Genomic DNA, 14625 nt, shown 5'->3' with positions numbered 1-14625 from the left:
AAAAAGCCCTTTTGTGTCTCCACGGAAACCAAGCAGACCACCTACCATCTGATGCTTTGCAAAAGCACGCAAGGGGGGAGCTCAAAATACATATAAACTGGTAAACCTTCAAATATTACCCTTTAAATAAAGATGTTCCTGTTGAAGCCATTGACTTTGATTCCAGGCGACATCAAAGAACTTGTAAGTTTTTTTAAGTTAAGAAAGCACTACAAATCTACAATTCATTTGTGTGTGCATAGATGAGCAAGAGAGGCAGGCACACAACACAGGAAAAGTACAAATAGATTAATTAAGGTGCTGGATTGGAGATTTGCTCACCAACGATAGAAGAGCTACAACATCTTCATAAAGGCAAAGGATGAAAATGATGCCACAGTATGTTACAGGAAATATGTTTTATTCTTAGATGTCTGCACAACGTTCCCAGCACTGCTTGTACTTGAGATACAAGACAAAGGTAGAAAGCAAGGGGAAACGCTGTCCTACACGGAGCTGCTGCTCGTAATACACACGCAACCCGTGTTACAATGCATTTATCTTCCCTGCAATGAACCAGGCTGTAATGCAGCAGCCACATGACACGTTTCTGTGGCTGACACTTCTTTAAAGGATGGGCAGGTCTTGGGGAACTGGCAGCAGCAGCATTTCCCAAACAATACAGCCTGGGAGTAAGCCCTGCTGTGGCAGGCGGGAGCGCTGCTTGCCTTTATCTTAGGTGTGAACGAGGAAAGATTAATAGATTTGGGGTTCTTTTTTTGATTTTTTCCAGTGTGCCTGCAGACTCTCCAGCAAGGAGTGGCGTGGTGCAGGCAAACCACCTCTCACAATCACGTTAGCATCATTAAACACCGTGAGCCACACAGGCAAATACACCTGCCCTTTGCCAGCCGAACCCAGGCTGCTTAAAGAACGTGCTCACAGCTCCCTTACTCCTTGTATCTTGAAGATGTAAACAAATGGGATCTCAGCCAGGCAGATAATTGGATTTTTTTACTGCTCAGATCAGATCTCAATAGTTCAGGGCCAGCTTTGCTCTCTGTTACATCCCTGCTGCCACGATGGCTTCTGCAAAGCCCTCCAGGCAGGGTCCCGGTCCCAGCTCCCTCACTGCCCGCCTGAGCAGGTCCCTGGGGAGCAAAGGGGAGGTGGGCAGGGGGCTGCCAGCCACCTCCTGCACAGCAGCCACCTGAGGAGGATCGATTGCTCTGTGCCAGAGCTTTTCCCTGCTTCAGAAATGGCCAGGGAGGCAGAGCAAGCCTGGCCACTGGCCCCATGGGGGATGCTTGCCTGGAGTTTAACCCGATTCAGCAGGGTTCAAGTGGATAACCCCGGGGTTAACCTCCCAGAGACATTTCTTTGCCACTGCTAAGCTCAGAGGCAGCATTTTATCCAAAGGGTTAAATTCCCCTAAGAGTAAATGCCAGGCTGCAACTGAACTGATTATTTCCTTTTTAACCATCGAAGAAAAAAGCCTGGCAAAGTGCTGTTTTGCCTCCTTATTCAAACTAAAATCATGACTGTGTATCCAACCCAATTACCTGCCCCCAAATGAGACTTTTTTTTTTTTTTCTTTTCGCCCGCCTCGCGTGGCAGGGATATCTCACCATCCAAATCTATCATTTTATTCCTGGGCATTCCAATAGAATAAACTATGAATTTGAAAGTTGTCAGGGTAACAGCATTCCACCTAACTCCCTGCAACTTCCCAGTGCGAAAGAGCCAGAGAGAAGGAAAAAAAAAGACTTGCCTCTATTGCAAACCAATGGGACTTAATAGAAAGTAAATACTGTTTTTAAAATCACATGATTACTCTTGAAATGTTTTGCATACTAAAAAAAGCAAGTAGTATATAACGCAGTAAGGAAGAACATTAAATAATCAGGATTTGGCTGGGCAAACCCCAGTGCTTTCAAGTGAGCCTACATACCTTTTTATTAAATGAGCTCTGCTGTTCACGTAGTTGGAATCGAAGGAGTAGTTTTCAGTCTGGAAGAAGGAAGAGAAAAGGGAGATGGTTACAACTCTGATTGCTCCACGATGGGGAACAGAAGGTTTTGCAGATCCAGGACAAAAGCCACCAGCAAAGCCCACGGCAGGGAAGGAGCATCCCAACCTGGGACAGACCCCAGCAAGTGGGATGAAACCAGGCACGGAAAATTCCAGTGCCTGCCGGTCTTTCCACCAGCTTTCAGAAAAAAAAAAAAAGAAAAAAAAAAAGCTGGCTGGTGACCACAGAACAATTTGCAGAGAAGAAACAATGTGACTATGCTCTGTTACAAAACTAATTGCTTTTAATTCCCTGATGGACTTGGTTCTATGTGCATCAATTTGACTGAAAGTTCAAAAGGTATTTTTCTTATTACAGTATAATTAACATGTTAAAATATTTATTGCATAGATATGTAAATGCCAGCAAGGTAATCCCCTGCCAGAGAATTCAATGCAAGCACTTTTCTTTGTTTTACATAATTTCATTTGCAGAGACAGTGGACTCTTTTATTAATAAAACAGCAAACAATGGGTCAAATGCCTAAAAGTTGGAGGGGAGTGAAAGCAGGGGAGAAAGTCAATGAACTTTTCATCCACAAGCAAAACCCACTAACTCTCTGCATTTAAAACACTGTCTTTTAACCTGAGATTACAAAGCCCTGGGTTTCTGGTGCTTGCAGCAGGTAAGGAACCAAAAAAAGCAACCAGAAGGTGGGGAAGAGAGCGTGTGAGCACCCAGGAGGCCATGGTGGGAGCTGCCAAGTGGGATGTGGTGGGAGATGCCTACTGAGTAGCAGTGGAAGCCATGGGATAGGATGTGGTGGAATCTACATGGCCTGGCTGGGATCTTTCTTGGGGTTTGAGTCCCTTGGAAGATGCAGATCCTCTTTGCATAGATCAAGTACCCCAGTCCATTTGTCCACCCAAAGACCCCCAGAGATGCAGAGAACCCACCTGGGCTCTCATCAGCATCACCCCTGGCCCAGGGATGCTCCTTGGCTCCACTAGGCAACCCGGGCAGTGGAAGGGGCAGACTCTGCCCTTCCCCCCTTCCTGTGGACTGACAGCAGTGGGACTCCAGGACAGGAGTGGGGACAGTGACCAGCCCCCCACAGCCCCGTCCTCTCTCCTCTCTGACATGGCTCCTCTTTGCCCCAGCCTTGCGGCTGCTCTCCTTCCCAAAAAGCCTCTCTGGGATCCTCTCTGGCTTGTTTTTATGGCAATTATGAACATGGTAAAAATAAATGCATGCATCTTTAATGTCTCAATAAATAAAGGAAAGCAGAGTCTGCTGCTAACGTAATCACAACTGCAGGATGCAGGGAGCAGGGCTGCTGCAGCAGAGCTGAACGTGAAATCCAATCGTACCCCAGCAGAGGTTACACTGCTCTGCCAAGATAATAAAGCAAAGGCAGCGTTGGTTAAGTGTGACCTTTTCTGAAATACAGCACAATATCTAATTTACCAAACAGGAGCCTCCCAGAGAGAAACATGCAAGGAGCTGTGAGCCGGGGGAGTTGGCCTAGCACTCAGCACAGCTCAGTTATTACTTTCAGATAGTAATTACTGCCGGAGAGTCACGCCAGAGATTTACTGCACAAACTACTGGTCCCTGCAGTTCCTGCATCCTCAGTCCTGCAGGAGGACTTTGATGGTTACAGCTCGGGAGCAAATGAACACATGTATTTTTTAAACACTCAGTGCCCAAGACTTTAAACGCTGAAAAAAAAAACCAACCAACAAAACAACAACGTGAACTTCTGTTTATCCATCAGTCCTGGTGCTGCCATCCCAGTGGTAAGGATGCCACAGCCCAGCAATCCTCCCCTAGCAGCCCCCTCGGAAATCCCATCATCACAAAGGGGCTCTGAGGGAAGCAGGGATCAGAGCCTGTTTTGGAGCAATCCCTGCTCGGCAGGGAGCCCCCTCCATCACCCTGTGCTGACAGACGTGGGAACTGCTCCAGCAAGCCCGGAGCCTCAGCTGGCTCTGTCCCCACGTCCCCAGCCCTGCCACCAAGCCCAGCAGCAGCGTGAGACCCCCTGCCCCCCCATACTACCACCACCAGCTTCATCCCCTTGTGTGCATGCGTATCTCAGCCCCAGGAAAACCAGGAGAGGACTGGATGGGTGGGAGGGAGGATGCAGAGAGCAGATTTTAGTACAGACATTTAGATCACAGAGCTCTAAATGGTCAGAGCATGGACACAGCATGGCCCAGGCTGCAGGGGCCAGGGGCCACCCGGGGCCACCCGCAGGGAATTCTTAACCCAGTGCCACCGAAACCCAACCTCAAGCTGAGGAAACACCATATGTGATGCCATTCACATCTCCTGCCACAGTCCAGACACAGACCTCGTATTAAATCCCTGCTAACCAACACCACCAGGAGCTTTGCTATTGATTTCTGTCTCCCCAAAAAAAGACCAAACCCTGGCCCAACTGAACTCATTTTCTGAGGAGCAAACTCCACATGATTTATGTTTGAGGGACTGGAGTAGGGTGCAGAGTTCCTGGTCCACGTGTCCCTCTGCTTGGGATGCTGCCCCACGTCACTCATGAAGACACAGCCCCCACATCCACATGTTCCCTCAGGCTCTGTCCAAGGCAGCATCCGTTCCCAGGCTTTGCATCCCCTGCGCCACCAAAAGCAGCACAACTAATGCTAATTACTTCCAGATTTTGGACAAAAAAAAGGAGGGACACGGCCACAGGGATAGGAAATGTGCTTCCCTGGCCTGGCGGTTTGCACCCTGGGTGAGAGCTGCCAGCCCTGCCTGCACAAGCACAGTCCTGCCAGGGCACAAGGCAGCCCAGTGGTTTATGAGACCTCTCCTCAGCCGTGGGATTATCCATCAAGGTTATCTCCACGCAGGCAAGGGGATCAAAACAGAAAAATAAAAAAGAAATGAGATTTTTTCATGGAGGAGGGCTGCTTTATTGCTTGCATTATTCAATCGAGGTTCCCTTGATTTAATTCTAGTTCATTCTGCAAAGTGCAATCACTTACAAACAGAGGTAAAACGACGGGGAAGGAGAACGTCGCTGACATGTCAACATTTTAATTGGGAAAGGATCCACTCCCTCTCTTAATGAGGCCCAAAGAACAAAGTCAAAGAACAAAAAAGAGGGAAAAGCTAAGGCTGGCTGGCACCCATGAAAGTGAGCTTCTCCTGAAGGGCATCATCCAGAGGCCAGCCTCATCTTCATTATTTTGGCAGAAACAACCAACCTGTTACTTTCTCCCTGATCAGCATCTCTCCTGTAGAAATCAAAGGGGAGCCCAGCCTGGAGCCCAGCCTTTCCTGACCATGTCTGGAGCTGGGTACAGCAAGGCCCTCTCAAACAGCACTGCCAGTTCTTACCTCTTGCTCATGGTAACATGAATAGAGGATGCTCCTGCTTGCCAGGATCAGACCCTCAGCCTCCGTGTTAGGAATAAACAATAAATTTAAGACACCAGGATGCACTAGTAACACCTAGCATAAAGCCTGTGGTCTCAGACTGTATTTCTCTTGGAGGAGAGAAGATCTGCTGTCCCCGAGGCTGGGGATTTGCCTTCCAGATGCAGGACTGTTGGTGTCAATGCCATCAAACAGAGAGTCCTGGCTTGGTGCACAACTTACACTGCCTAATTTGAAAAATGCTTTTAAATGCTGCCTTAGCAACACAAATATAAATACAACAACAGACAGCAATCAGTAGGGAAATTTACCTTTTTTTTTTCCCCCCCAGTGGTTGCTTCCAGATAAGGACTGCCAATTCCATTAAATAAAATAAATAAATAAATAAATAAATAAGTAAATAAAAAGATGTACGAACGTCAGTACAACTCTTCTTGACCTGGAGATAGAGGGGGTGGTCACTTCTCTATCTGCAATTGTCCCATTAGCAACAGGGAGCTGCTCTAACAACTGCTCACTCTTTGCCTTAGAAAAAGAAATAAATCCCAGAGGATCTGAAGGCAGTTTAAGGGGAATTAATGCAAGTGCCAGCAGAAAGGTCAGCGTGCTGCAGCGACTCCAAGAACAACCACCACTGTGGACTGATGGAGAAACAGAGGATGCTCGCTGGGGTGGGTCCCCAGAGCTGGAAAGAGGTGTCCTGGGCTGTGCCCAGGCTGGGACAAGCACAGCCATATCTCAGCCAGTCTTGGGACAGGTACCCAGGATCTAACTCTTTCTTCCCACTTTTCAGCTCTTTTGAGTGGGGTTTTTTTTTCCATATCGAGCTCCGTGGAGATGAGCCTTCCCCGCTGTGTTTGGATCCAGGCTCTTGATGGAGGGTTTGACTCCCTGGTTTGCACATCAGCCCCCCAGCAAATCCATGGTTGTTTGAAGCTGTCCCCATCTCTCCCAACCCAAAGTGACAGGTATCCATCCCTCCGCCAGCTGCCGCCTTGGAAGACGACTCTAAAGCGTTGCAGCGCAGGTTTTTTTGCCCTTCTTCTCACTTCAGGGTGAAAACATTTCTGTCTTTCTACAAATTATTGTAAACCTGCTGCAACCTCCTGCCAAAGCATGTAGGGACCCTTCAGAAAATCAGCTTCATAAAAATGACACATTTAGCGCCACTTTTTCAGGGTTATCCCTTGAGCCTTCTTTTTTCCCCCTACGTGCCTCGTTAGTAAAGCTTGCATGTCACCCTTTATTATTAAAAAACAAAGGGGACCTTTCTCCAAGGCTGCAATGTGCATCTCTCATTTTAGGTTTCAGAAAAGCCTCCCAAAAGACACCAAGGGCTCCTCATCCTCTGCATTGAGCTGCACGTCTTCACCAGGAGCACCAGTCTCCTGACCTTCTCTCTGTGCTGCAGTCACCATCAGAGACCACAGAAATGGCAATTCCCAAAAATCCACAGAGCCTTCCAAGTGGGAAGGGCAGGGCTTGTAAGACCACTTCTCCTGGTCCTCCTGCATCCTCTATCCTGTTCTCCATGGGCCAGTCAACCACAGGCTCCAGCATCTGCAATAAAACTGTTGCTGCCTGTTAGGAAATCTCGCCACACAATCTCAGCACTTCATTCTTACAGTTTGCTCTATACCGTGGGTGATCTATTCATGCAAATTAAATAAAAACACCCCAGCTGCACTTAGGAAACAGGGAAAACTTCAAAGCAGGGACCAGGTCAGATGAAGTACGGATCAGCCATGAGGGAAAGTCATTACCATTTAGCAATTATTACCCATTGGAAGTAAATACGAAGTTTGAGGCTCTTTTCCATCGGGAGCAGACACAGTATGAAACCCTACCAAGAAACCCCAAACCCAGCACCTGTGGCCCCAGGAGGAACAGCCAGGCTCATCCCAATGTTCTCACCCCAGCAACACTGCTGGTCTCTCCCCACACACCAGCAGGAGACTCATCAGATCCAGCTCTGGGCAGGAGCAGGTCACAAAGGATGTCAGGAGAGATTTCCCCTCCCTGCGTGTGATGCCAATGTAATTAGCCCCGCACTGATGGCTGCTGACGGGGACACCACTGCCTTGGAGCATCAGTCAGAGGCCAGGACCAGTGACTGGAGACCAGCCAGGTCTCCGACACACTTGAGGAGTTCTGCTCCTCCTTCCCTGTGCTCATCTGGCACTGATGGCATCTACAACATCTGCAACTGTGGGTGGGGGTCCTGAGCACCACAGCCGCAGCCTGGGAAGATCTATCAGGAGACAGACCCAGATTTCCTAGTTCCTCCCTCTCCAGCATTGGCACCTCTTGGCATAGTGGGTATGAGAGATGTGAGAACAGCACCAGCCCAAGGCTTGGGGTTAAACCCCTGTGCAAACTCTACCCAAATAGGCACTGCTGCTTCCACCATGGGGAAAGTCAATAAATGCTGAAGGATGTGATGGTGCAAAGTGATGCCTGCATCACCCCAATGTGCTCCCACCACCATATGCTCCAATAGCTGAGCTGTGTTGTGACTTGGAGACCCCTGAGCCTTTGGGAAGGACCTGGTTGGCCACCAGAGCCCATCAGCTGCTCCAGCCTGCTCCACTGGGGCTGGAGCACAAGCCTGGGGATTGGGGCGGTGGGAAGCACCTCTGCTGTGCCAACAGCCCCAGGCAAGATGGAAGGAAAATGTGAAGCAATTTGGCTCTTATTAAGGAGCATTTAAGAGCCAGGGACCTGGAGGAGTTCAATAAAGGTTAAAAGGATCTGACCTCTGGCATCCCACTTTGCAACATCTCCCTATGCCCCAGCTTACTGCTAAAGCCTGTAATACAGGAGATTGCAAACTATAAACTAGCAACATAGTGTCTCTGGAAAAGTAAGTGCATTTAGCATCTGATATTGATGTTTTATAATTAGATGTAATACAGCAGATCATTTTCCTGCCCTTGATCAATGAAACCAGGGTTGGGTTTGGGGCTGGGCTTTTTTGCAGACACTCTGATTGCTGCCTAAACCAAATGGAGTGGTGCCTTGCTCAGTTCAGCAGGAACGAGCAGAGACAAGGATGTGCCAACACAGCATTCATTTAGATGTACTGTCCCCGAAATATAAACAGAATATTTATTTCTGACCTTTTAAGCACTAATTCCAAATTTAATGATCCACAGTGAACACTCCTCAGAGCCAGACTCTATGGCTGCTTAACACCACTGACTCTCCAATTATTACTGCAGCTTAAATAAAGGGCATGTGGTTCTGATGGACGTTATTAAACACTGAAGGAACTGAGTCCAGCCTCCATTTTCTCTTGATGAAATGAAAAGCATCGCAGAGAAATCACTGAGAGAGTTCATCCTTTAGCATCCCCCAGCTCATTAGAATGAGCAGAAGTATCAAATCAGATTGGATTACAGCACAGGCATGCCCACTAATCCATGCTGAACTCCTGTCCCTTCCCCAAATATATACAGGCTTTCTCAATTTTTTTGTCTGAAAAAGGATGAGAGGCAGAAGGATGGGAGCTGCTGTGATGTGATTTTGAAAAAAGGGTGTAGGATTAGAAACCCAGATTGAATCCCGAGAGCAGCAACACACAATGAAGCCATAATTACACTCCTGAAAGCCACAAATAGTGTCATCCAGTTGAATTTGTCAACATATCAGAAATCTACAGTATGGTTATGAAGAGCAAAAATGCGGTAATAAAAAACCTGCCTCACATTTGGATGGCACCTATAACCCAAAAGCTCTTTGGTGGCTGTAGCAGAGGTGTCCCTCCAGCAGCACCACCAGGGCAAGCACCCCCAGCCCTGGGTGGGGCACCCACTTGGCACCACCACCACCCCAAAACTCACCGAAAAGCAAAATAGTAACTCAGAAAGGGGGGCTGCTTTCTAGGGGAGAGTGTACAGACACCTTCCCTGGACTGTGAGCAGCCAGGAGGCCAGTGATGCCCCAGCAGCTGCCCAATAATCTCTCCCAGGGTTGGGACAGGAGGGATTTTGGGGCAGGGGGGCAATGCCTCCTTCCCCTGTGCCCACCAGTGGTCATAGTGCTGAGCTCACCAGCCCCCTGGGGCACAGCCTTCTGCAGAGGGGGGCTGCCTCTATTTGCCAAGGAAAAAACCCTGTGGGAATAGAATAGCCAATAAACCTAATAAAAGGTTTCTTTTCCCATCACCTATGGCTGGGACTCTCAGACACATAAAGGATCCATGCATGCAGCTTCCAGCGTGGACTGCACCAGTCCCTAAGTAGTGCAAGAAACAATCTGGATCTAATCAGCAGCCCTGGGGTAATGGGGCATGACTTACAGATTTGTTAAAAAACCTTTCAGAACTGTCCTTTCCCTGTCTCCCACTATTAGGAATGAAAACAAATATAACAGAGGAACCTTTTTTTAAACATTCCCATCACTAGGGCTAAATAAAACTCCTTGTCATTCACCTTCTGGAGCAGCAGGTCAGACCGATGTGTTTTGTAGGGAACAGGAGACACCACAGATTTGTCACTGGAAAAAAAATCAAAACAACACACACAAAAAAAAAAAAGAAAAAAAAAAAAAAAATATCATTGCAGATGAGTTAAAAATAGTGAAGCTGTGAGATGCCACCACCAGCTCAGCACATTGGAGTGACAGGGTGCCCAGGCTGCATCCCTGAGCATGCCCAACCCCCAGGGCAGGTGGGGGGCACAGGGACATGCCAAAAGGGGTCTGGGCACCCAAACAGGGCATCCAGGAGGGCACCTCACTCTGCTTCTGCATCTTGGAGGAGATGGGGATGCTCAGAGAAATTCGGCTGAGGGTACCAAAACAGGTGCTGTGACAGGCAGGGGAGGGCAGGAGGGACCACGGGGACATCAGCCCTGCCCTGTGTCTCATTGCAAGCCCCGTGTCTTCTTATTTCTGGGCAAGCAGCAAGTGCTTCCCATATCATCTACATGCCCCATGGATGTTTTCATCCTATGATTTCACAGGAGGTCTGATCTGGTCCCATGGGTGCCCCCAGCACATGGCCCTGCCCAACCCTGCAGTGAAACCTCTGCACCAGCAGCTTCTGCCTGGCTCCAGCTACAATTCCCCAGCAATGGTGGATAATAAAAGTGAGGGGAATGGTGCCCTGCATACTCATCCTGTTATCACTTACACTGTTTATTTGCAATTGCACGGGAAGGTTTGCAATCAGGATAGCCTTGTCCAGCTCCTACTCTCACCCTCAAGGATGTTTTGCTCACATCTTTATTTACCAAAACCTGTTTCTCTCTATTTTAATTTTTCCCCTACTTGAGCAGGAAAAAGCAGCCCACAAAGTTACCCCACAGCCATGAGAACCACTGCAAACCCAAGCAGGACCGATCTTCATCCCTGCTGCCACCACTGGCAGAGCCCAGGAGGGGAGTGGGATGTGAAGCCCGACTCAGCTTGGCTCCCCTCAAAACCCACTCCCCTCCAAGGTGTCCCACTGGCTCCAGCATCTTCGGGCACACACCAGCACCCTTCAATCTGCTCTTCCTTCCCTCTGAGCCATGCTGCCAGCTTGAAGGCACTGGGAAACTGAGGCATTTCACCCAAAAAGAGCCTGTTTTCTCCTAGAATAAACTGTAGAGGAATAAATTATAACAAAACACTTGCCAGGTTAGGGGATCTCTGCTCCAACACTAACTGGATGCCCTTCTCCATCCCCTTGCTGACCCCTCCCCTTGCCTGACAGCCACCCCATGTTATTAACAGCCTGGTAAACACAGCCTGGTGGTTATTACAAAGATGCCAAAACCTTACTACTTCTTGTTCCTTCCAGTTAATGTACCATAGCCAAGGATGAATTGCTATTACATGGAACTAAAAATAAAAATGTTTCAGAGGACGTAATTGGCTTGTCTTGTTGGGCTTTTTAAGGAGCCAAAGTACCAGTTCCAGGCTATTAGCCCTAAGGTTGTAAGAGAATGGTGTAAAATATTTCTTCATTAAAACCCTACTTTTTCCACAGAGGTGTTTTTCTTTAGGGTGTTCCCCCCTCCCTCCCCATCCTTCTTCAAATTTTTTATATTTATTTTTCGGTCTTTTCTTTTCAAAAGATGTGTGTTATCAAGTAAGCTTTAGTTAAACAAGGGCTTTGAAAGCCCAGGGGTGATATAAATAGACAGGGCTCAGTGCAGCTGGAGAAACAGCCAGAGCCTTCACTCATCAATTCAGGTCATTTTTCTACAAATCTTACGTAATATTCCTCAGTCTTATCTGTAATCTTGGGCCATGTTTAATAATTAGCATCAATTCTTGCCATGCTTGAGGAGATTGTGCTCTGTGCAGGCAAGTACCCAGCCCACCAGCATGGGATGGGGAACATCACCAGCTCAGTCTGCATGTCCTGCAGCTGGGGAGTCCAAGGTGCTTCCTGGGATGGGAACTATGGGGTTTTTTTACCTTTTGAGGTTCTTTGATGCTACTTGGTTCCTAAGAGCTTTAATGACCACCACTACACAACATCAGCAACAACCATGGCAAAACCAAACCCACTTATTCAGCAAAACCCTCTTCTGAAAGAAGCAGATGCTCTGCTGAGGACTGGGTGGGTTGGCACCACTCATCTTCATGAGGATGGTGACAACACACCAGCAAAACAACAACAGTTTATGGTCACAACTTTAATATTTAAGTCAGCCTGATCCCTGATCTGACTGATGGGAGCAACCTGGGACTGCCCTGGCTGCCCACACCGAGCCTGGCCCAGCAGAGACCCCTCTGCAACTACAGAGCAGCATGGCATTAAAATAAATAATAATAATAATAATAATGTCAATTATAATGATGATCTATCTCCAGATAACACTACACAGCAGGGAAAGCTCAGCATAAAAATTACCACAGAGCCTTTTACTCCCTGCTTTTGCATAAGGAGAAGGATGACATGTTGCTCTGTGAAACAACAACCCAACAGGTATTTACTACTTTGGTTTTGTGATTTGAAGGTTGCTGCTAGAAGAAGACTATTTCTGTTAGGTACAATTGCTATTTTTTGATAGTGTCTAGGCAATACCTTGTTAAAAAGGGCAAAACAACAGTTATTAATTACCCTAATTAACCCAATTCATAAGACACATTTGTGTGGCTGTCATGACAACTGCTTTGACTAACTTGCCAAGAATAGCTTAGCTGTCCATTCAAATAAATCCCTGATAATTACTAGTCTAGTTTACTGTGCTTCTGTGATAATAATAATTAGTGCTACTGTACAAAAGGTCACACTAAACAGTTTATGAATGATGCATTTCACATGGTGATTACATGAGTCATGCAGCAGCCAGCACACGGATGCAGCCACGTCCCCAACACAGGGAGATGTCATCAGATGGGTGCCTGTGGCTGCTCTGCCCTCGGGCAGCACGGCAGGCTGAGAGGGAGAAGTCATTAACATAGGAGGAGAAATAATCAAGGGAAAGTTGGGTGAAGCTGGATGACCACCAACCAGCCTCTTCAACAGCTGGGGAGTCCATCTGTCTGTCCTTCCAGCTACCACAAGCCAGGACACAATACTCCTAATGAAGGCACTGGTAGACACCAAAAAACTTTCAAGCCTGACCTGTTGCATGTTAGTATCTTATCTTGTCACCTCGTTTCCCTGGCCATCAATGACAAGTAACCAGAGTTCACCTCTCTGGTTTTGGTGTACTTACCCATTATTAGGTTTCAGGATCAATGTGAAAGGGGCTGAACGCAACTCAAGCCAGGGGTGGGTAGCTCCAGCCCTCTCTGTTTCCATACTTGCAGGAAAACACCCTCCAATCTGCACTCTGAGTGTCCTTATGATGAGCTGTAGCTCCAGCACATCCCATGGGCAGCAGGCATTGCTCAGTTCAGCATTGCTGCTCCTGAGGCTGCTGTGAGCCTGCAAAGAAAGGTTTACCTTTCCCCAGCACCCACCTGTGCTCCTGACATGGCTATGATCTCATTTCCCTTCATAACAAGAATCCAGGCCCATTAAACACCAGTTCTCCTTTGCTGGGGTTTGCAAGTGAAAACTGATCTATGGGATTCCCTCTAATTGCCCTCAGGTGGAGGTGAGGACTGCAATGTCCCGCCACTAACTCTGCAAATTCCTGCCAAACCCCAGGCAGCCCAGGGCAGCAGGTCAAGGACAGAAGCAGCACATTCACACTGAATACAGAGGACAGCTGCCAGCTCCATGGAAATCTATGAAACCACCCAATTTAGAATAAATGCCGATTAAATACCACATATGGTCCTTATTGTCCGTCCCCTGTTACCTATCATAAAAGGCATCTGCACGTAAACAGGGTCTTAATCTGCAAATATTTGTCTGCTGCAGCACTCTTCTCCCTCACCCCCACCTGAACCTGCAATTATTCTTATTGATTGAGTTTAAGAGAGCACCACACACCCACCTTCAGCTGCCACGCGCCGAGCAAACGAGAGAGCAACGGGGCTCGGCTGTAATCATCACCAGGGCGAGCAATTGCCCTGTCACACATGGTGGGTTATGGCTTCAGACTGAAGGCAGCAAGGCCAGATGAATGCTTAAAACATCATTACCGTGTGAAAAGCAAGGATGTAGAAATGACACCTCCTTTCTTAACAAATCTGTTCCCGGAGCATCGCCCAGCTCCGCGGAGATTTCATCTCATTAAACCCAAAGAGCCAGAACAGCACTTGGAGATGGGACACGGGCTCAAATCTTCTTTGCGTGCCACAACAAGCTCTGATGAGGACATCTTGGTCTGGGGGAAGATGGATTTGAGCTTCTGAGAAGGGTTTCAGTGCTGGAGCTTGAGCCCAGGCTCAGCTGTGCATCACTCACAGCCTTGGGTGAAAGCAGGTGCTAGAAGCTGAGGTGCTTTTATCAGACCCATGAGGAGAAACGAGGGAACCTGATGCTAAGCAGAACCTTCCCCAGTTTTCCCAAGTGAAGTTTGCAGCTCTGTTCAATATGTTAGTGCCTAATGAAGGTTTCCCCCATATTCTGCAGGGTATAATCATTCTCCTCCTAATGAGCATGTGTTAATAGCATATTAATGCTGACAACAACTAAGTGCAGAGAATAAGAGACAAACATATTCCAAAATTCATCTTTTCTTTTTTTTCCAAACAAAGGAATCCAACATGCAGCTGAGTGAGCCCCAGCCCAGCAGGAGCCCAGGGCTCCCACAGCGATGCTGCCAGCTCTGGTCCACAGGCTCACCACAGGATGCAGAGCCCAGATGGGACAATGGCTTTGGTCTCTAACTAAC

General features: G+C 47.8%; 1 protein-coding gene across 2 annotated transcripts in view; it reads right to left on the bottom strand.

Moving 5' to 3' along the window:
* The window catches only part of PCDH19 (protocadherin 19), a 57877-nt gene that overhangs the window by 28494 nt on the left and 14758 nt on the right, over positions 1 to 14625 (bottom strand). For both annotated transcript variants that reach the window (XM_071757598.1, XM_071757599.1), the window contains exon 3: positions 1931 to 1989. In XM_071757598.1, coding sequence (XP_071613699.1) covers positions 1931 to 1989 — 59 coding nt within the window. The remainder of the gene's footprint in view (positions 1 to 1930; positions 1990 to 14625) is intronic.

This window comes from Heliangelus exortis, chromosome 14, assembly GCF_036169615.1.
Source record: "Heliangelus exortis chromosome 14, bHelExo1.hap1, whole genome shotgun sequence".
NCBI classification, from domain to species: domain Eukaryota; kingdom Metazoa; phylum Chordata; class Aves; order Apodiformes; family Trochilidae; genus Heliangelus; species Heliangelus exortis.
Note: the sequence above shows the minus strand (reverse complement) of the source record. Positions and strands in the feature narration are given on the sequence as shown.